This window comes from Xyrauchen texanus, chromosome 21 (assembly GCF_025860055.1).
Source record: "Xyrauchen texanus isolate HMW12.3.18 chromosome 21, RBS_HiC_50CHRs, whole genome shotgun sequence".
In the NCBI taxonomy this organism is placed as follows: domain Eukaryota; kingdom Metazoa; phylum Chordata; class Actinopteri; order Cypriniformes; family Catostomidae; genus Xyrauchen; species Xyrauchen texanus.
In genome coordinates this window covers 21,139,517-21,163,533 of record NC_068296.1, presented here as the reverse complement: position 1 = coordinate 21,163,533, position 24,017 = coordinate 21,139,517, and the positions used below count along the sequence as shown (strand labels likewise).

Here is a 24,017-nt window from a genome sequence, read left to right as displayed (position 1 = left end):
AACATTGTTTATTTTTGCAAATCGGTTCAGTGGGGCTTGTGTCGCAAAAATTTTATACTTTACCTTTAAGCCCTGAGAAGCATTACATTTTATGATGTAATCCTTTTCTCTCAAAGCAATGCAAATTCAATGTGAACATGATTTGATGCTTAAAGGGGTTATATCTTTTGACATGAGGAGAACTACAGAGAGCAAAATGTTTAGAAAGTTCCCCAAACCTGTGCTGTTCTTTTTAAATTATCCCAAAGGTAGAAACGAGCAACTGAATTAATTTTTAAGAAGGTCCACAATAATTTCGGTCTGACCTTAACAGACTCAGTGACACATTTCAGTGTGGATTGTTTTACGAAGCTGTAGAAATTTAATTCTGGCTTTGCAAAGAGACTGTTATTGAAAGATTAGGGAGTTTAAAACTGGGATGCAAGTTAGTGAGGCATCTCACTCCCACATATGTAAGTGTTTATTGTCTTTGCGTAAAGGAATACAGAAGCTGGTATTGGCAGGGCGTGTTGGAGAAGCTATTGACGCTACACAGCAGTTGTACCCTGGACTCCTAGAACACAACCCTAATTTACTCTTCATGTTGAAGTGAGTATCTCTACAAGCACACACTTCCCAGAGGGCTCTTGATAACACTACGTGTGTGTTTGTGCGCGTGTGCGTGTGTGCCATTTAATTGTGTTAAAAGGATCAAAAGGAATTGCTTGACCTCAAGCAAGGTGCAAAAAAAAAACATTCTCTTTCCATGGGATCACTAGATTACAGTGGAATACGAACATCCAGGACTTTCTCTCCTGAGTTTTATAATGTAATCCTGCTGAGAGAACACCAGGTCTGAGATTAGTCTTTAAAGGAATAGTTTGCCCAAAAATTCAAATTTTTCATACATGTGTAACTTTCTTCTGTGGAACACAACAGGAGAAATTCTGAAGAATGTCTTTGTCGCTCATTTCCATGATAATACAAATAAAGGGGCTCTGATTATGCTCAATGTATGCAAAAGCACAATAAAAGTTGTCCATACAATCTGTGTACTATATTCCAAGTTTTCTGAAGTCTTTTTCTGTTATGAAGTATTATGAATGTGCCGAGGGGAGCTAGGAGATCTAGCAGATGTCAAGATTTTCAGTGAATAATCAGTGCATTCCAGTTATTATTGAATTGCACTGTTAATGTCAAATCAAAACTGATATCAGGTGCTGGTGTTGGAATAGGTTTGGATCTCTTTTCTGGTATTCAGGGCCAGGATCGGTGTGAAGGAGACGGTGAGAGCTGAGTTCTTTCTCTGTGATGGATAACAGTTGAATGACAGCCAGACAGTTTAATGGATTGCTGAGCTGACAATGTCAGTCATTTGGCATAATAGATACCAGAAGCGTGGTTGTTCGACATTTTAATGGATTGGCAGCTTGAGTGTTTATTGCTGTGTGTGGGTGTGTGAAATCTCTGTGGTGTAACACAGTGATTTTGTGTTCTCTTCTCAGGTGTCGGCAGTTTGTGGAGATGGTGAATGGTACAGATAGTGAGGTACGGTGCTTTAGTGTCCGCTCTCCTAAATCCCAAGACAGCTATCACGGATCCCCAAACCTGAGCCCACGGCACGGAGCCACCAATGCTCACTTGCACAGCACAGGTAACACACACACCCCTAAAACTTTACATCTTCGTTCAACATTTAATTATCAAGTAAAACACTCTTTATGCATTTGGGTGAAGCTCACAAAGAAATGTCTAAAAAGAAATTTCACCCCAAATGCAAAAGGTAAAAAAGAAGAAATTATATTTTGCATAAAGAAAATTAAGCCTATTCTATGACCATTAAGACAATATATATATATTTATCTTGTGTATTTATATTGTGTGTGTGTATATATATAATTATTGCATTAAATTCATCAAAACAAATACTACCATGATGTATACTTACAATTTAAATAATAAATCATAATGTTTTATTTATTAATTAGCATTTTGCATTACAGTTTTGAAAATGAGAGTTTTTTCACATTACGGCAGTAGGCTTAATTTTCATGAAAATAAATAAAATAATAAATATAAATAAATTCAAATAGTCATGATGTCCTTCAAATAGGCTTCATTTTATTTATGAAAAAAAAAATGTTTGATCTTTATTTTGGGGTGAAATATGACTGACATTTCTGACATTTTTGTGAGATTAAACCATTCACGTAAACTTAAGCTGAAGTGTTTTTGTTAAAATCTCATTAATTAACCCACGTAGAATTTGTACCTTTTTTCATATATTCTTCACTGCTTGTTGGGCAAAATCTATGTTAATTCTGTAGAATGGATTAAACTATAATAAAATATGTCAGACAGTGCTGAGAGTACAACAGGACATTCTTAAGGATTATCAAATAAGCTAAATATTTATGAAACCTACATGAAAGTTGTTTCACCTGCACTGCATTAGAGTGGATTACCGGTATGCAATTTACAATTCAGGTAGTGTACTTGGGTTAAGACCCTCTTCTAATGGCTCTCATTTATCTCTTTCTCCTCGTGACTCAGAAGCAGAAAGTCCCACATGCAGTAACGGGGTCACCCCTCCTAATAAAAATAAGAGCCACAGCAAATACACAGGTGTAAGCTCTGCCTCCTCCTCTCCATCCTCCTCCCCCTCCTCCGTCAATTACTCAGAGTCCAACTCTACTGACTCCACCAAGTCCCAGCCCCACAGTGCTACCAGCAACCAGGAGACTAGGTCTGTGTATGTGTGTTTCTATTTGTGTTGTTTTGTTGTTGTAATGCATTTATTACTTGAAGAGGGTTGAGAATAATGTGATAAATATATATAAATTGGTGGGATTATTTGATAATACTTGTATGTTTGAATTGCCACAGATAACATCGAAAAAGGATATGTATATTCTGTAAGCAAGGACAAGCACATATATTTGGACTTTGTCTCAAATGTGTAGTTACATGCTACAGAGACAAAAAATTTTTTTGACTGATTGTATTGTGTCTATTGACAGTGATAGTGAGATGGAGATTGAGGCAGAACACTACAGTAACGGCGTGACAGAAAGCTCAACTCGCATTGTGAATGGCACATACAAATACCAGGAAATCCTGCAGGCAGATGACAACAGTGTTGGCAATGGAGTAGCAGGTACAATACATTCTCACACTGCACATACACACCAGCTTTTCATGCAATAATCAACAGTCTGTGAGAACACTTTAAGAACACCTTTTATTCTATTTATACCTCTTTCATTCTTCATTTTGATGTGGCTAGTTATATTTCTGCTCTGTCCTTTTGCCCCTTGAGAGCTGCTAAATTGAGCTCTTATAATATTCAGCCCATTAAATATTTTCCTTCAAGGTTACAAAGACAGAAGTGGAGCCTGTAGATTTTAATAGGATCCTGATATCTACTTCTTCATTTTTTTCCCACATTATCTGTTTCTTGGAATGCTTTCAGGCATGGAGTTGAGAAACAGTTCAAATGGCTTCAGACATTTTTATTAACTGTATTAGATCGAGGACCTCTAATTATGTTCTCCATTTAACAGAAAATCATGCTAGTTAACACTGAATATAAGTGAAATGTTTAGCCCTGCTGGGTTAAAGTCATTCTCACAATTGACAGTAGGTATTTTTTTACTACATAGTTTGACATAACATTGTCTTGACAATATCTATATCCCCCAAAATTAATTAATCTGATTTAGTCCCTCTGACTCATTAAACATTTATATTAAAATAGGTATTTCTGATTGGATGATCCACTTTCTTTGCCATTAAAAATGACTATAAAGGCACACTTGGCCGCACATTTTACATTAATGCCGCAATCACAACCACAAACTAACAGATACTTTGAGATAGTGAACTATATTACTTGGTGGAAGAATTGTTTATTATGTTGGCTTGACAAAGCCAACATACTGTTATTCTACAGATTTGGTTTACGAAATCCCTAAATAAAGACCAAATATATTAAATGTTAATATATTTGAAAGATTATTAGCTACGTCCACTAAACTCGGCACAGACCATCAGACTGTTCTGACCTAGCGTGCTGTGTCTTTTTGAACTGTCTGATGTATAGTTCTCCCAAACAGGGCAATCAAAAATCCCATAGAATTACATTGAAGGAATATTCAAACAGTACAATGGAATGCTTGTTAATTCAAAATCCAACTGTCAAAAAATTCAAATGTAAACAAACACACAAGGACTTTAATGTTTGTCAAGCCAATTTCAAATTTTGTCTTGACTGTTGTTGGGTGTTATCCAATTACAAAGTAATTAGTCACTGTAATCTAATGACTTTTTAGCCAAAAAACTAGTGTAATGCATTATATATTAAATTCTTGTAATCAGACTACAGTTACTGACTTTCAATTAATTTGATTACTTTTAAGGACATTATAGGATTATGTTTATTTCTAATATATCATTTTTTGTAGATTACATGAATTATGGCCCTGTAACGAGTCATTGTGAAGGAGAAATGTGAGGTGCTGAGTTGTATGACTTGTGTGTAACAAGAAAGAAATATTTACGTTATTTTGAATTTGGTGAGTGGAAAAGTGTTTTAGAAAGTAACTTAAAAGTAAAGTAATTAGTAATGTGATTACTTTTTCGGTAGGGATGCACTGAAATGAAAATTCTGGGCCGAAACCGAAACCGAAAATCCAGGATGCACTTGGCCGAAAACCGAAACCGACATTTTTACCTATTTAAAAAAATAAAAAAATGTTGTGTATAATTGTATTAATTTTATAGTTTTTCATTAATTTCATGAATTTAATTAATCTGAATTGAAAAACTACAAACCAATGAAATAAATCACACTTTTATTGAAAGTAGCACAACAAAATTGGACAAAAAATATATTAAAACTATATTAAATATTATTCTTCTTTCAGTTCTGTAAAAATCTAATTTTACAGATTTTATTAACAATTATCCAAATAATGTAAAGTTTTAGAAAATTATTATATGCAAAACAACAGTCAAGAAATGAACTTAGCTAGCATCTTTCAAAAAGTTTAAATATGCAACAGTAATTTTAATTAAAACAACAGGCAGAACACAGAATGGCAGAGGGCCTCTATTCCACTGATCTATATAAAACTATAATATATAATTATATATATAGATCAGTGCTCTATTCTGTTTATGTAAACGTATGTACACTTTAAGTGAAAATGATTGTGCAAAACAGCAGTAATTGAACTAAATCCAACCTCAACTGTAAGCGACAGATGTATCCTCAAGTGAAGAACAAGTGTAATGTAATTGCTATACACATCAAATTGGACCGCTTTCTATTTAACTACAAGTGACAGGTTTCTCTTCAAGAACAAAAGTTGCTAAACTTTCTGACAGTCTCTCCTGTCAGAAAGCTCATCAAGAACATGAGATGCTGCACTGAACAGTCTCTCACTCTTTGTGCTGGTGCTTGGGCAGATAAATACCTGTCGCTAATCCGCCAAGCAAAGGAAAGCGGTCTTTGTTTATGCGACCGTAGTCAAGGGGATTGTCAGCTTCTGGAGTAGTTCAGATAAATACGTCTCAAGTTGTGGTGTAGCTGCGCTAGTTGTGTCATTTTCCTGTAGAATCTCTTGCTGTATTCTGTATATATATATCTTGAAAGTTCTGCTGAATAAACACTGCAGATCGCAAATTTGATGTCCTTATCAGAAACTTTGAAGAATTTCCACACCGCTGACATGATCGGCCTTTATTTGGTAGCGCCGTTGTGGAATTATCTAACAGCTGTGATAAGGGCTACATCGATCCAGATTGAAATCTGAGCACTGAGGGGTGGGGCAAGGAGGTATATATTTTCGGCTCATATTTTCGGCCTTTTTTCTCTTTCGGCCGAAAATTTTCGGTGGCCGAAATTTCGGTGCATCCCTATTTTTCGGTGATGTAATTAGTTAATTAATCTGATTACAATTTTAGAGGAAATAATTTGACATTTGTTGTGAATTACTGTTTTTAAGTAATTTAACCAACAGTGGTCTTGACAAACTTTACCTATCTAGTTTGATTATTATTAGAAATATTTAAAATTAAATGTATTTTTGAAAATAGATGACAACTGCAGCTCCAGACAGCTTTGTGGAGGAAACCAAGCCGCCACGGAGAGAATGATCCAGTTTGGCAGAGAGCTTCAGACGCTTAGCGAGCAGCTCTGTCGCCAATACGGCAAGAATGCCACTCACAAAAAGATGCTGCAGGTAGGAGGAATGGAGGGCAAGAGGTCAACAGGCTTGAGAAAGTGATCAGGGTCTCATATCATGGGAAACATTTGGGAATTTTTTAAATTGTGATTGCCAGGCCTGGAAAAGTCATGGAAATGTAATTTAACAACAATATTTTATCAACCAAATTGAAGAGAATTTGCTCTGTCCATAGTGCAGTCTGCATAAAATGAATTAAAATCCCTATCCAGTAATCACAAACAACTTTGGACAAGAGGTTTAGGATCCCTGTGTGATAAACTGCCATAAATGTGATGTGAAGTGGGTATTGATTGTGCCCTATGACCACTGATTTTCTGACAGTCAACAGCTGTTCAATTGTTTTTAATTATTATAGTTTTACAACAAATAGTAATAAAGGGGTCTGTTTCTGACTTTGGAGTATATATGACTGCAATGATACATAAAGCATTAAACTTTTTTAACTCTTCTGCTCGGCAGAGTGTCTATATTACTCAGACCCCTGTAGCATAGTACAGTGGCAAGAAAAAGTATGTGAACCATTTGGAATTAGATGGTTTTCTGTATTAACTGGTCATAAAGTGTTATCTCATCTTCATCAAAGTCACAAGTACAGACAAACACAGTGTGCTTAAGCTAACAACACAAACAATTATAATCTTTCATGTCTTTATTTACATTTAACACTTACTTTTTCTTGCTACAGTATGTACTTTCCCCTGTTTGGTGCTAATGTTAATAGACACATGGAAGTGGAAAGGTTACAGTGTGTAGCAGTACACTTAAGCTTCTTTGCCCAGTGTACTTGTCTGTTCATGTTTAGGATGCATTCAGTCTGCTGGCGTACTCCGACCCCTGGAACTGCCCAGTGGGCCAGCAGCTGGACCCCATGCAGAGAGAGGCGATCTGCTCTGCTCTCAACAGCGCTATTCTGGGTAAGGTTTACACACACACACACACACACACACAGTTAACATAATCACTTACCAAGCCTTATAATTAAACATAGCCACAGTAATAAGACATATATAAAATATCTGGTTCAGCATGTGTGTGTTCAAGTGAGATTAAAGTACTTTTGCTAATAAATATTTGTAGTTGTAGAAAGTGCTGAAGTAATTTTTTTCATCTAAAATCCAAATTCTTGAAAAATGTGTTTAAGTATACATGCATGACCAGAAGACTCCAGTCATATCAGAACCAGTTTCCCCAATATTGGAAATTATGGCCCGTTTCCACCTAATAATAAGATGCATTTCGGGTGATTGGATAACATATGGTCAGGTGAGATACATCGCTGTTTACACTTAAATGCGTCTCCTGTGATCACTTGTGTTTGGATCTAGAGGGGAGGGTCTCTGTTTCATGACAACATACATCAATCATTATGTCAGTGTGTTATTGCATGATGTTAAAGCATAACAAAGTCAGAAAAGACAAGGAAAGTGTGAAAAAAAAAAAAACGGTCTGCTGTTTCTCCCAGATGCGGATGCAATTTAATCTAAGTACAAACGCAGCATGCCAAGCAGAATTATCCATTATTTTAGTGGATAACCTGTATTAAAGGAGCTTCAGGTGTTCATGGTTGTCATCTGTGTTGATATCAGACACACTAAAAAGATCTATGAAGCTCTTGTGATTGTGTATGTATCTGCTTTTTCAGATTTTTAAGATCTGACAGTCATTTCCTTTTAAAGCCGCACATACAAGTCAACAGCAAAGTTTAACTGCAGCAGTTTATTGACAGGTGAGGGGGCGGTGCTTCACTGCTGCCAGGACGCGTACAGGATGGATTAGTGTTTACATCTCAATGCGATGTGGTCATATGGTTTTTGACCACATTCGTATGTGGTGTCTGTGATCCGATCACAAAACATTTAGACCCCGTTTAGACCTGTATTTAGGGTTGACCACATGTGATCGGATCACCCGAATCTTAATGCCAGGTGGAAACAGGGTCTTAGGTTGCAAATTAATCATTAGTAACAAATTTGGGTATTATATTATATATTATATTAAATAGGGTATTTTTTTTACAATGCCGTCGGTAACCAAAAACATTTGTTTTGCATGTCAGCAGTCAGTATATGGATAGTTTTCAATATAAAGTCCAAAATCACTGTTACCAAACATGAACAAAAATTACTTCTAAAAAGTTTAATTGCTATGATGGCTTCATATCTACAATCTTTTCCTTCATGTAGAGTCTCACAACCTGCCCAAGCAGCCTCCTCTCATGCTGGCCTTGGGTCAGGCCACAGAGTGTGTGCAGCTGATGGCCAGGGTCCGCTCTGGATCCTGCTCCTTTGCCAGAGTCGACAACTTTTTGCTTTAGCATCAGTCCAGGTGAGAGCCCCTTACTACTTTCTGAAAAACAAATTGTGTGCTCAAAAGTCTAGTGTGACCACGCCTTAAGGGGCTGTTCAGACCGAATTCATTCTTGCGCAAAAAAAAAAGCTATACACAGTGCAACAAATATTGCAAAACGCAGGTGTTTTGGGCCCGTTTTAAAAATCGCATTTCTTTTTAACTTGACACAGTGTCAAAAAAACATGACGCTTCTGTGCAAGATGATAAAATGATGGAAAAAGGAGCTGTTAGCACTATTTGATGTATAAAACATGCCCAGATGGGACTTGTGATAGAACATTTTTCAGCCTAAGTTAGGCACATGGTAATTATCACAGAAGCACACCACTTGGCTTCATGATTGCTGTAACAAAGGGAAGAGCCACAGTCTACCAGTCAGATTTATATTTGTGAGCGTTTAAGAGATTTAATACCCTTTTCAATTAATATGTTATGGGGAAACTAGTTCTTTCAATTAGTTAATCACCCACCTAAACTTTGGGAAATGTTTAATGGTTCTTGAATTGGTGCAATGTTAGTGCATTTTTATCTTTATACTGTTAAAGGCTTTGTTTGGAAAATGTTTAATAAAGTATTATACACTGCCTGGCCAAAAAAAAAAGTTGCCGTTGGATTTAAATGAACAGATACTTAAGAGCCTATGATTGAATCATTATTGCAGTGATTAAGATGTTTCAGCTGGCAACAATTCTTTTAACCCTAACTGATGCAGTGTGTAGCTTCTCATTTCTTAAACAACCATGTCGGAAGATGTATTCCGTGGTCCTGGAAAAGATGTTAATGTGTTTCAGAAGGAGCAAATTATTGTCCTGCATCAAGCAAAGAAAACAACTAAGGAGTTTTCTGAAATCACTGGAATTGGGTTAAGAACTGTCCAACGCATTATTAAAACCTTGAATGGAAATAAATCTTGAATGATCGTGATTGGAGATGTAACGAAGTCACATCGTTAAACAAATATTTGGAGCAATGTGAAAGGGTTAAGTGGTCCAGATTTACTCCATTCCAAAGTGATGGGTGCGTCAGGATAAGAAGGGAAGCGCATGAAGTGATGGACCCATCATGTGTATTGACCACTGTACAAACTTCTGGAGGCACTGTTATGATCTGGGGTTGCTTCAATTGGTCAGGTCTAGGCTCAGTAACATTATACTGCAATAAAATGAAGTCAGCTGACTACCTGAATGTACTGAATGAATAGGTTATCCCATCAATGGATTTTTTTCTTCCCTGATGACACGGCATATTCAAGGATGCCAAGATTCATCGGACTCAAACTGAAAAAGTGGTTCAGGGGGCATGAGGAATCATTTTCACACATGAATTGGCCACCACAGAGTTCTGACCGTAACCACATTGAAAGTCTTTGGGATGTGCTGGAGAAGACTTCATGGATGGTTCGACTCTCCCATCATCAATACAAGATCTCGGCCAAAAATGAATGCAACTCTGGACTGAAATAAATGGTGTGAAGTTCCATAATGTTGTCGAAATGCCACGTCGAATGCATGCCATAATCAAAGCTAATGGCGGTCCAACAAAATATTAGAGTATGTGAATTTTTTTTTTTTTGGCCAGGTGATGTATTGTTAGATATTGGATGGGTACAATTTCTTGTTTCTGTTTATATATTTATTTGTGGGTAAATAAAAAAAAAAAGTCTCAGTTTGGTTCTTATTAAGAGGACTCAAGTGTGAAAAACCCCCAGTAGCCTTTTGGCAGTTGAACATATGAAAAACATGACCTTTTTTTCATAATCGCTATTCAAATCGCAGTTCTTTTCAAAATAATCGCAATATGACTTTTTGTCCAAATTGTGTAGACCCAATATATACAATATATTAGATTTTGTTTTAAGGGTTCAGAAAACAGCTTCATTTCAAAACTCATTTTCTGTTTAATATTTATTTCAGGCTTTATAGGGTTAATTATGTTACATGCAAAAAATGTCACATAATCTTTTACCGTTTCGAAAAATACAATAATGTCACATACTTGATTTGATAACTTTAATCCATTCACCCAACATCAGAAGTACTGAGATTTGCACTACTCAGTGAATAAATCATCAGCATCATTTCAGCCAGAATGACCGCTTGGTCTCATGATAAAGTCTCGCCTCTAGTACAAGGAGCTCCGGATTCTAATCTGCCCTAATATTACTTTTTATTTTGATAAACGAAGATTGCATCTGTACAGTGGATGTATATTATGAGCGGGACAATTCTGTTTTGCATTTTACTAGAAAGCAGCACGAGCAACAGCGGAGTGAGAAGAATGCACGTCTTGATGCACGAAAGAACATCACCTCTTAATGTCACTCAATGCCACTGATATCAGCCACTATGAGCACTCATTATAACATTAAGACATCACCACTTATTATAACACATGAATGAAATGGAAACTCCTGCTCAAGAGATGGAGATATTTGTTCTGCATCAGACACTTAAATGATGAAAGCTATGTCAAAAAGTGGTAGTAACATGTCCAACCAGTCCCACACATAGATGACGCCTATGTGTGAGACACGGCACAATGGTCAAAGACGTCAAGCGTATGTTAACATAGAAAAACAAGTTAAAACAATCGCAGACAGATGCAGGTTTTCATGTTTGGTGAACGGCCCCTAATGCTGACAATTCACTGCTAGATTTCTCACAGGCTAATTTAATTATAAATGAACTTAGACTATAACAATATTGGAACATTTTAAGAAACCCAGGCATGATTACTAATATTATAGTTGTTAAAAACACAACATTTGTGTGTTTCTTTCAGGCAATGTTCAGAACAACTAAGAAGAAGACTTTTCGAATTGGTTGCCATGACGAGAGCACGTGTTTGATATGGTGTGTCGCTTGCCGTTTGCCAGAAGCAGCCGAGCAGAATGAATAGAAACATTAGAAGAGAGGCTTCTTTTTAATTTAGTATTATCAAATACAAATTGTGTGACACTATTTAAAGATAATGAATTATTCTGTTTATCTAGTCATTTTATTTTAGTTTATATTTTGTCTGTTTGTTGTTCTCATCACGAAACAAATCAACCTTCCGGCTCGTTTTTTTCAAGGGGGAATTCAGTGCATAGTATTTCAAGCATACCATATCAACGTTATACATAATGGTAAGTTCCTATTAAAAATACAATCTACATACTCTGGATTTCTCAGTCAGAGCTCAGGTATTTAGACAAATGTTTTGTCGTCAGAACAAGATATTAGCAGAAACAGGTGTTGCTTTACCAGACCATACTGGGGGGTTTAAATAAGGCCCTTTTCTATGTACAAGCAAATTCTGTAGGTTAACTTTAGCCAACCCTTTAGGAATTAGATGGACATTAATGTTGTGCGTACAGGAGTTTTCATGTGCCCTGGCGTTGTTTTCATTGGAGTATGTGTGTGGGACAGGGTGAGATAATGCATGGCTCCTAGCATCTCACCTTTTAAGCTACCTTAGTATCTCAAGCACCAGCACAACTTTCATTAGACAAAATCCCACAGTGATGATGCAGACTTGCCTTGGGGTCCAATGTAGGTGAATTATATTTTGAACTGTAGATGTTTTCCCAAAATAAATCTATTTTACCAATATTTTACCATCTTTATAGCAGTGGGTATCATGCAAACTTTTGTTAAGTTAGGTATAATGAAATTAACCTGGGGTTTTCAGATTTTCTGGCTGTACCAAATAAAAAGGTAACGTTTTTGACAAAGAAAATGAAGGTCAGTAGTTTGATTACTGAAAAGCTCCAGCGAAGCTTGCAATTGAACTTCTTATACCAATTCTGTACGTTTATAACCATGTGAATAGTGTCACTTTGTTGATAGTTTTCCTGTTAGATTAATGACTACAGGCTGACACCATTTCAACTATTGTTATTAGTCGTTTCATTGGCTGTTAAGTACTGTTGTTAAAGTTTTGTTACCACTGGATGCACTGTACTTCAATTCATGCACATGAAGCATTATTGTATCTGTCTACCTCTCCTGTTCAGTAATGGAGGAATGGAGTAGGAACTTGCTGTATGCAAGACAATTGACTGACCCTAGGTTCCTGCAAATTAACGGAAAACGCTAATGCGATCAATTGCAAACAAAATATGTATTTATTTAGTTATTAGAACATCTCCTTAAATTGCAAATGTCTGTGTTGCTCAAAACTTCACTGTGACCTCATGTGTGCAATTGTTTTGTCCATTTCTCCTAGCTCTCAACAATCTCTACTTGGCCTTTATAAGAAGTATATAAGTGTGATATTAACAATAGTTCAGGCTCTTAATTCTACACTCTTTTTATTTCCTTCTAGCGGCCTGTGTATTCTCTGTCGGACGTGGCGTGATGTTACTCTCACTCTCCTTAGCTTTTCTTTGAACTGATTGGTCCATGAAGGAAAAACTGTCAATTGTTCCCATGTCAACCCAACATTTCACTCAGCTAGCACGCCACCGTGGTGTTGAATGTAGCTTAGCCGATTTTACTCTCATTTTATGTCCCACTTTTTAGCTGCTGGCCATCATGAGATTGTTTGTTACGTTCCCTCATCTACACCTGCTTTGTAAACTTCACTTATACCTCATTTACTCTTTGGAAAGTGCTGTCTAGCTTGTTGTATCATGTCAGGCATTTACATAAAAGGTCTGTGTAGTGCAGTTACCATTTTGTTAGGTCACTGAGGTCAAAGGTCCGAGGCTCAACCTTGCACATGCTCCTCCTCAATATCTAAAATAAACACTGCCTTTTCATTTTTAGAGTCTAGGAGTAAAATTGTGGATTAACACATCCTCATCCCCAATAATCTGTCAACTAATTAAAAATTTTCACTCAAAAAGATGGATCATTTTGATTGTTAAGTGGTGGTATCTTATTTCATGGGGATTACTTGCATAACATTTACACAGCCATAAATGTTTATAGATAATGGCTCATACTTCTACTGACCTGTAAGTAATAGATCTTTGTTTAGGGATGGCTTTTTAATGACAAATATGTTTTGGAACTCATCATAGTCTAACCACCTAAAATGTACATTGTCGTTTGAAAAATACGTTTTAATGTTATAACTAAAAATGTGGCTTTAAATAGGGACCTATGTACATATGTGGAAGTGAAGAAAGTAGCCAGAATCCATCTTTGTCATGTGGTGAATTTCCTACCTGAAATGACAAGGGGCAGGAGTACAGCAAGCTGTGCAAAATTTACTTCTATTATGATTTTCATTTTATTTGAGTTTTATTTTAGCGATTGTGAAATGAGTTGCCCTCTACTTAGCATGAACCTTTAAAAAAAAAAAAAAAAGAAAGAAAAAAGAAAAACAATTCAAAAAGGAAAAAAAGAGACATACCTATGTAATGGAAACATTATAAAAAAATATTGTACTCATTTAATTTTGACAGAATTATTTTTATTAAAATACACATCCATGAACATATGGTGTCTGTCTTTTGTATTATTTTGCTGTTGTTTCATTGCATATTATTAAAATCAGAAACAAACAGTACTATACTAATACCACAATACTTAGTAAGTAATAATTCTGAGTAATTCATGCAACACTGCTCTAACAAAAGTGTTTTTCATCATGATGTGTTATACTATAATACATGCACTGTAGAATAGAATATTATATTAATAATAATAATTCAATTGAGTTTAGTCTCTTATTTACATGCGAACACTAGGATCTATATGGTTTAGTTCAAATGAATTGCCTTTTGTCTGTTTTATGCAAATGTTATTAGGGAAGGTCAAGTCTGATAAATGTGTCCTGTGACATTCATTGTCATATAGCAGAACCTTTTATTCTAAGGAAATACTGTATAGGGCAATTTAATCATAAGGAGTCAATAAGATTCTAATTGCTTTTCATCTATTTGATGTAATTATGCTAACAGTTCAAAAATGATAAATATTTGACTAAAATATTGCTAAAACAAAGCCTAAAAATCATAAAACTGCAACACATGCATGCACTAGACCAATATTTCCTAAAGAAAAAAAGTCACATCACGTGATTAGAGTAATTGACACGTTTATTTAGTCATTTATTATATGTAAATATATATATATATAATGGATAAATATTTAAAGTGATTAATGTAATACAAATATATATATTTGTTTTACATTAATCACTTTAAATATTTATCCAGTGACAATAACTAAGATGATTTCTGTTTCCTTTTTTAAGCTGGGTAATTCTAGCTTGGTCTTTTTCAAAGGGGTTTTTAAGGCTATATAACCTTCATAGTTGGAGTTTGAGACTTTGTTAGTGTATATAATAATATAACACCTTTATGTGATAAGAACATACTTGCCATCCAGCAGCAAAATATTTCAGCTCCTTTAATATGGAGAGTTCTTCACATGTACTGAATTCCTGAAATGAATTGATAAGAGTATAACACTGCCACAGTGCAGAACACACCCACACCGCCAACCACTTGTATTTCCATGCAAAACAAATTTTTACACAACTCTGAGCTTCTTGAATGATGTTTGCAAAATAAATGGTAAAATACTTTTTCTAAGTCTTCTCTTTATAACGCCAAAGTCAGGTTTGACTGTACATTGAACACTACATGTGACATTATTGCAAAAACAATATTCTGAGCAAGTGGTTTAAAATAACAGCTAAACTATGATAAAAAATATATATATTTTATAGTGTCTAAATATACAGTATATCCAAATGCATAACTTGTGATAAGATTTAGAAATTATGTTACAACATTGGGTTACAGAGACCAGACAACAATAAATAACACTGAGTCCTTCCATGTATACTGGTGAGTGCTAAGAAATTGTAATAGTTTTGTCATGCTTTTTTCCCCCAGCAGATTCTCTTAATGCATGACACATAGCAGCCTTTTCATAAATAATCATGTTTGCCTTTTAAAATCTGCTTATTTTATATAAAAATGTAATGGTGTAATTTGAGCTAATTGATGTTTAAATCCATAAAGTTATCCAAAAAACATAATTAATCATAATTATGAACGAAGTATGAGGTGACACAAAATGTGTGTTATAATGTTAACCACTTAAAACCCAGTGTCCACATACCGTGCACATTAACTTGTGGCTTCTCTATAGGCAATGCATAATTTAATTTAATTTAAACTGACTGATCTCAGTTCAGGAGAAACTAGGCTGTCATAAAAGTGTTAAACTTTCAAGGAACTGAGTCAAGTAACAAAACAACATGGCGCTGATCACAGCAGAGTTTGTCTTTGGGAGAAGCACCAACAAAACTACATCTGGTAAGAAACCTCATTCAATCTTTACATTAAAACCTGTTTGAGTTATGAGTATCTGGTTTCATCTGCTATGGCAAGGGTACTCAATAGGCAGACTCCAGTCTGGATCAGGACCGAAGGACAATTCAGTGTCCGTTTGTGCTAGTTGTCTGACACCTCGACAAGTGATTGTGTAAGCATATGTGTCAGGATAAGTTAGCATGCCGACTGTAATGTTTTTTCTGTCTGTAGCTAATTAGCATGTTCAGAGCCTTTCATAATAAACAAACTGAATTTTCTTGAGATGTCATCATGGCATGGGCGACAAGGAAAGCCTGTTTATACTACAATTAAGTTTACAGTATTTTAATGCTTTACTGTTGTTATATAAAGTGTTTGTTGTTAATAGATTTTCACTTTAAGGAAAATAAAAAAAATGGTCCATTCAGACTTTTCCATTTTTATAAATGTTCTCTCAGGGGATATCCCCGAACCCCCATAAAGTATTTTTATCCTTCAAAAGTCCTCCTCTGTCCCATAGGCCTACATATATTTATTATGAATGTAGAAATATTTAAACACAAAAACTGACTGCTTCAAAACGAACTGTTGATCTTATCTTTTCATATTCATATCCAAGTACCCTTGACTGATGAAGTCTTCATTAAATATTTTAATCTTTCGGTAGAAGATCCCTCAGACCTCAATACTTTGGCTGTCTCTGGGCCCCCAATGTCCTCATCCATGCCCAGTTTTGAGGAGACTGTTTTGACAGTTTAGAATTATTATTTTAATTTTTTTACAAAGTACAATTGTTGCCAACGTGGCAAGTTATAAAAACTATTAAAAAATATATACTATATAATTTCATAGCCATATGACTGTGTAAGTTACATACTATTATCTGGACCTTTGCTGGGAAGAAAATGTTGAGATCGGACTTCTTGGAACTGATTACCCCTGTGATATGCCATTTTAAAAATATCAATTTATCATGAAATGGCACACTGTTAAACACAATGACCATGTACTACGTGGACTATTGGCTCATTTTCCTTAAAATATCCTATATTCACTGTGCATTATCACGCTGAGTATCAATGGATGCATTTGGTCTAAAAACAAATTTAATTTGTATATTTTTGCATGTTTCTTAGGGCTGCTAGTTGCAAATTAAATAAGGGAACGGAAAATGCACACAGCAGTCATGCTCAGGTATCAGGAGGTTAAGTATTAAAATGGCCTTATTGACCTGAAATGAAGAATGAGAGCATCAGTCTGCAGTGTGAATAATGAGGGCCAATTGGTAACTATAGAAACACATTTCAATTGTCGTAACCAGCATTAGGCAGCAGAGGGCGCCAATTCCCTGTAATATTTAGAGCGCTTACATCACAGTATGTAATGCAGTATTGCTCATTCTCTTTGTGCTCTAGGAGTAGTGTAATATAAAAAATTATTTGTCAACTTCCAATAACCAGTTTTACCCAAAACATAAAAGATAACGCCCATTATTTAGTGAGGAGTACTTCTGAATATGTGAAATATATATTACCTGTAATACATACATTCAAAACACTGATTACATTACAAATGGTAATAATGACATACTAACACTTTTAAGCATAGTGACACTATTATTATAGTGAGTCACTCTGTATGTCTTATGTAGTAATGAATATCTTGGATGTTCTTGAAATCTTATTTTTTAATATAGTAATCATTAAAGAATAAGTCATTTAGGTAAAAACAAAAAGACATCAGATTAATGAAATTAATTTAAATGATTTATTATCTTGATAGAACATTTTATAATCATCATAGAACATTCACAGTATTGTACACCTTGACCCATTCGATTATAATAAAACACAAGCTTCTAAAGATTTGAGTTTTGTTTGTGATACTGAAAAGAAATATAAACATCCTTTCCAGAAATCTTATATACATACAAAAGTACAAGAATAAGAAAAATATTTTTTCATATTTTAACACATATATTAAAATGCTCTTTATATATATATATATATATATATATATATATATATATATATATATATATATATATATATATATATATATATATATATATATATATAAGGGCTCCTGATATACAAAAGTGTCCATTTCATAATTCCATTTATACATATACAAAAAAATAATGCTCATGTGGTATTATTGTGTGATATTATCCGATAGTGTGCTACAGTGTGTTGTTCAAAACTCTCTCTATATGCCAAATATCTCTTCAGTTTCTCTGCAACAAATTCAAACTGGCACATCAATCTTAATATACTCCCTCCAGAAAACAATAAGACAGATATTAAATATAAGTCACTAAATCAAAGCAACGGTTCACGTTTCTAAACGTCCCTTGCAATACATTTAAAATTATCCTTCTGATTGACTGTTTTTCTATAGAGTCACTGGGTGTCAGTTTAGCAGATTATATGTCTAGACCTATTTAAATAAACTAAATTCTTTTTCAGACCAAAGGCTTCCTTGATAAATGTCAGGTTTGTTGCAAAATAACACCTCATTTGTTATTCTGATCAAGTTAAACCAGATAATGCACAGCAGATGAGCCTACACCTACTTGAACCACACCTATCATTTATGACATTTAAATACTGGCTTCCTGATTATTTTCATTGGCATCTGCTTCTATCCACATATTTAAAACTTCAAAACATTTGGGTTTAGCATCTGCTAAATGTTTGGTTGGTGTGAAAAAAATTAAATAAATAACTGGTATCACTTTACAATAACAATCTACATAGTGACATTATTTAATGCATTAGGGATCACAAACTAACAATGAACCATGTTTTTACAACATTTATGAAATGCATTAATCTTGGTTTACATTAATTTATAAATAAACTGTTGTTCATTGTTAGTTCTAATGCATAATGTTACACTAATGCAATCTTTAAAGGGATAGCTTACCCAAAAATAAAAATTCTCTCATCATTCACTCATCCTCATGCCAGGTGTGTTTAACTTTCTTTTATTCTGCTGAACACAAACAAAGATTTTTGAAATAATATCTCAGGTCCATACAATGCAAGTGAATGGTGACCAAAACATTGAAGCTCCAAAAAGCACATTAACGCAGCATAAAATTATTCCATAAGACTCCAGTTTAATCTATGTCTTCTGAAACGTTCTAATAGTGTTTTGGTGAGAATAGACCAATATATATCTTCATTTCACTATAAATCTTGACATCTGCAGTTTCCTTGGCAATCATGATTTCAAGCTCGATTACAGTTTCTAGCACCGTCTAGCGCTCTGCGCATACATCAAGTGTAAAAATCATGATTGTGCCTAGAAACTGTAATGGCAAGATGTACATTGAAAAAAGGAGAACATGTTGGTCTGTTCCCACCCAAAACCGACTTGATCGCTTCAGAAGATAACACCTACAACCTTATTGTAAAGTGCTACCAAAAAACTAAACAAATATATTAGTAACTACTTAATTTTATTTACCGCCCATGTATAATAATAGTTGTTCATCCCAGCTGATAATCAGCAACTGCAATTAAACTGGTCTACTGGTACGGTGTATTTCTTTGTATTTCAAAGTCTTTCCTTCATCTATCGCATATGGCCTTCAGGAGTGGACTGTGTGAAAAAGGTTCCAATGTGCAGAATTCTGGCCTTTTCAAACATGAAAGGAATTTCCTTTTTTTTCTTCAGAAAAACAGAGAGCACACAGGAGAATGGACAGACTGAGTCAATGAGAGGTCAAGACTTTCTGAAGTTACACTGCACTGGTGCCAGTTAAATATATATAGTATATTCCAGTTTTGCCAGAGGGAAGAAAAAAAAAACAAGGAGGGGGAAAATGGATTGAATGCCTTCGAAGAGAGAGCTCTGTTTCAAGAAAACACTAATCCAAAAGGTTCAAACAGTGTTACAATTTTGCAACACAAGACAAGAAAAGAGGGACAGACCAAAAGGGTACAAAAGGGTACGAAAACAGCCAACATTTTCTAAATGTTTATGAAATCATAATTATGTTAATGGGAGTGTTAAAATGGTGTACTGTGACAGAACAAGCTGATAGTGGAAACATTTTTTAATCTTGGCATATTTGGAAGGCCAATTTACATTTGCAGGGTCATCTTAAAGGGATAGTTCACCCAAAAATGAATATTCTCTCAGAATTTACTCACCCTCATGCCATCCTAGATGTGTATGACTTACTTTCTTCTGCAGAACACAAACAAAGATTTTTAGAAGAATATCTCTGCTTTGTAGATTCATACAATGCAAGAACTTTGAAGGTCCAAAAAGCTTATAATGGTAGCATAAATGTAATCCATAAGACTCCAGTGGTTTAATCCATGACTACAGAAGTGATATGATAGGTGTGGGTGAGAAACAAGTACATTTTAGATTATTGCATTTTGGAGCTTCAAAGTTTGTCACCATTCATATTGTCTAGATCTACACAGATAAAGTATTCTTCTATAAATCTTTGTGTCCAGCAGCACAAAGAAAGTCATGCACATCTGGGATGGTATGAGGGTGAGTAAATTATGAGAGAATTTCAATTTTTGGGTGAACTATCACTTTAATTGAACACTTCCTTTCTGTCTCAGGTACTGCCCATATCAGACTCATGAAAGCCACATGGAGTTTATGGATATTAAAAACATGATTGACTTGAACACTTGAAAAGGGTTTTGAGATAACAGCAAATAACTTCACTTCAAAATCAAAATGTAGAGCAGATTTCGGGGTCCATCTTGAGTAACACACACTGTGGTCAGTATTTGTTTTAGTATCAGGCGATATGAGCAATCTAACATAATCAACACTGATCAGGTCAGTTTTAACACTCTTATATTTTTCTGCACCTCTTCACCATTATCATCACTAATGCAAGAGGCATAAAAAAGTGAGATGAATCCACAATTGAAGACGCATCACTTGTATAGAGGAGATTCATTCCTCTAACGTCCTCTGAGATGTGTAAGCAATAACATCAAGCATCCCAGTAGTAGCTAGCACACATTATTTGTAGTGTTTGTGAGCTGATCGACTGTCCAATTAAGTAAACAGAGTTTCATAGGTGAGATGAATGTGTCCTGGCAACAGATACAAATAATAATAATAAAAAACTAAGGCGCAAGGAGCGGAGAGCCGTAAGGCACTTCCATATGGTGACAGCCACATGCTGGGGCCCCTTGGAGCACCCTTATACACTGGCCAGATTGTGCAACTTGTGTGATTCTGGGTTGAGGGTCCTCATTAACAGAGATTATTATGAATAGATTGTTGTTTTTGAGACAGTAATGGCAGAATAATATTAGTTAAAATAATATAATAGTCCTTCATTTTCTTAATAAATGTGCATAAACACGTCATATCGAGTCCTCTCACTGTAGTGTAAAGCATACTGTAGCATAAAGCATACTGTAGCATACTTGCTCACAATGTTATGAAATTTCCATCCTCTCTCATGCTTTCTTGGCTGCTACTCGTCTTGGTGGAGCTGCCGTTGTGTGTCAGTGTGGTTAGGGAGCTTAAAGAGGCCTTGCTGTCTGACAAAGAGCTGTTACTGGGCAAGGAAACACTTTGTGGGAGAGGCCTGAGTGCAAATGCGCCCGACGACAGGGCGTTACCATGGCTGTCATTGCCATTAGTCACGCGGTGTGGCATGTATGTAAGCAAGTTGTCATTTTCTATGATGAGATCAGTATCGTCATCACTATCTCCCTCAGCCACACTGTTGCTGTTGCTATATGGGCTAGGATTGTGTGAGGCGGGACTGGGGGTGGAGTCATGAGAGAGGGCGGAGCCTCCCGAGCCAGCAGAACTGTTGCCAGCTGAGGTTTTACTCAAGCGATGAATCGTGTTGTTGCGCTGATTGACAGGTTTCACCGTCACAATAAGGTTGTGGCTGTTTGCAACCATCATATCAGTCACCTGGTCCAGTGATTTGCCAGCAACATCGATACCATTTACCTCGAGAATCTCATCGTTAACTCCCAGTAATCCTGTGCTCTCAGCCAAACCGGCCTTCACAAGGCGTGAGATGAAAACGCCTGGAACTTTCTCCACCCCTTGGGGTGTTATGCGAACACTGACCCCATCACGGATGTAAAAGCCAAGGGGTTTGTTGGTGCCGTGCTTGTGCAAACGGACACGGAGATGCGTCTCGGGCAAGATGTCCACATCAATGATGGAAGAGATCTGCCGGAAATCCTGCGGAAGGCCGATGAGCAGCGCTGGTTTGGACTTCTGTTGTGATTGACGTAGACCTGCTAGGCCCTTTTTTCTTCTCTGAAGAGACCCTGTGGGGAAGGGTATGGGGCCATCCACATCTATGAAGAGAGAAAGAGAAATGGAGATAAATTGGTTATAAACACAAAGAAATCATGTAAACACAACAGAGACTTAACTCTTTCTTCTTTTTTTTTTCTTTTCTTGGAGAAACCAATCTGCTGAGACCATCACAATCTTCAAGAAACATTTAAAGATACACCTCTTCCTCAAACACTTAAAAGGAACATTCTGGGTTCAACACAAGTTCAGCTCAATGAACAGTTTTTGTGGCATCATTTTAATTAACACAAAAATAAATTGACTTTTCTTAAAAAAAAAAAAGCAAAAATCAGGGTTCATGAAAGTCAATGGGGCCAATCCGTAAACATTAAAATACTCACTGTTTCAGAAGAAAACAATATACATGTTTACATGATTTTAGTGCGATAAAATTGCTTACTTGCCTTTTCAGCGTAAAGTTAGATCCAATTCTACAACTTTAAAATTGGATAGGAGACATAAACGGAGAAGACGTAATGCCATAAACCCTAAAACGACCGTAAAAGCTATGATTTAAACAACTTTACAGCTCAAATAATAAATTAATGTAACAGAAAAATGTATGTAAGCATTTTATAAAATAAAAAATTCACATTTCTGCCTTTAAACCCTTAAAAAATGGGCCCCATCCACTTCCATTGTAAATGCCTCACTGTAACTTAGATGTTTTTAAAGAAAGAGGGACAAGTCAAAATAATATTTTTGTTATAATCAACATCATGCCACAAATGCTGTTGATGAAGCTTAACGGTATTGAACCTAGAATATTCCTTTAATGCGGTAGTTCTGTCATCATTTAATCACCCTCAGTTTGTTCCAAACCCGTTTAACTTTCTCCTGCGGAATACAAAAGCAAAGTCAAGTCTTCAGAAGACTTGGAAAATGATGTACAGACTCACATGGACTACTTTTATGGTACATTTGGGTCCTTATATAAGCATTAAAATAAGTCAGATTCCCCAAAATTAGGGCATTCTTCAAAATTTCTCCTTTTGTGTTCTTTTAAAATTTTTGACAACATGAGTAAATTATGACTGAATTATGATTTTTTTTTTTCTTTTGAGTGAACTATTCCTTGAATTAATAATACACTATAAACACATGCACTTTTTATGTTAAAAAAAAATAGCTTTTATGCGTTTTCTATATGTCAGCTCCACCTTTTTAATTACTTACTCTTGAAATTTGATGCAGTACTGTGAAATATTGTTGGCTCCTTTATGATAAATTGCTTGTGATTCTCCTCATTTTTAAGTAATGGATTTTTGGATAAAATCATCCAAAAAAAGAAATATGTAAATATTTAAGCTTCTCCTCATTACTCCACAGAAACTCACAGTTTGTCTACCAAATTCAGAGTGATCTACTGTACATACCGCAGTGGCATATCATTCTGTTTCTAAAAATGAATACTGAAAGATCTCCACAGAGCCTCACTCTGTGTTTCACCATCTGTCCTACTAGTATCATAGTGGCCTCATTTATAAAATTGTTCCACATTAATCACTTATATTAATCATATATTTACTATTTTCAATGTTGTCTGAAATTATTCAATATGACATTGTTGATTGAATGTTTATATTGAGGAAAAAAGGCCATAAATACAGTATAGAAGATACTTGATCATAATAAAATGGATTGCAAGGATGGATGGGATTGTAATAAAACAGGGATTGTAATAAATCTGTCCAAGACACTTGCAATAAGGCAAGGGTCATGAGACTGAATCAGATTACAGTCAGATTAATCAAAACCCCTCTCACGGCACATTGTATTCACTGTTCAAAAGATCTAAACAATCACAGCTAAAGTGTCAGACTAGAAAAAGGAAAAAAGGATTGTTTTAGCTGGTAGGC

The 24,017-nt window shown here is 35.4% G+C and overlaps 2 protein-coding genes across 7 annotated transcripts in view; one reads left to right on the top strand and one right to left on the bottom strand.

Annotated features, from left to right (window-relative positions):
- Positions 1 to 14,008, top strand: part of ranbp10 (RAN binding protein 10) — a 54,781-nt gene extending 40,773 nt beyond the window's left edge. Inside the window, exons 8-17 of one of the 6 annotated variants that reach the window (XR_007972785.1) lie at positions 480 to 588; positions 1,485 to 1,633; positions 2,533 to 2,725; positions 3,000 to 3,136; positions 6,079 to 6,224; positions 7,033 to 7,144; positions 8,414 to 8,555; positions 11,361 to 11,431; positions 11,653 to 11,706; positions 12,888 to 14,008. Coding sequence is in view for 3 of the 6 variants with exons in the window: in XM_052152547.1 (XP_052008507.1) it covers positions 480 to 588; positions 1,485 to 1,633; positions 2,533 to 2,725; positions 3,000 to 3,136; positions 6,079 to 6,224; positions 7,033 to 7,144; positions 8,414 to 8,544 (977 nt within the window). In the remaining 3 variants the exon portion in view is untranslated. Of the gene's footprint in view, positions 1 to 479; positions 589 to 1,484; positions 1,634 to 2,532; positions 2,726 to 2,999; positions 3,137 to 6,078; positions 6,225 to 7,032; positions 7,145 to 8,413; positions 8,556 to 11,360 lie in introns of all 6 variants that reach the window. The other 5 variants (XR_007972784.1, XR_007972783.1, XM_052152548.1 and 2 more) reach the window with 5 other exon arrangements.
- A 3,914-nt stretch (positions 14,009 to 17,922) lies between these two features.
- pard6a (par-6 family cell polarity regulator alpha) overlaps positions 17,923 to 24,017 on the bottom strand; it is a 43,417-nt gene continuing 37,322 nt past the window's right edge. The window contains exon 3 of the mRNA XM_052151830.1: positions 17,923 to 22,157. Coding sequence (XP_052007790.1) covers positions 21,262 to 22,157 — 896 coding nt within the window. The 3' untranslated portion in view covers positions 17,923 to 21,261. The remainder of the gene's footprint in view (positions 22,158 to 24,017) is intronic.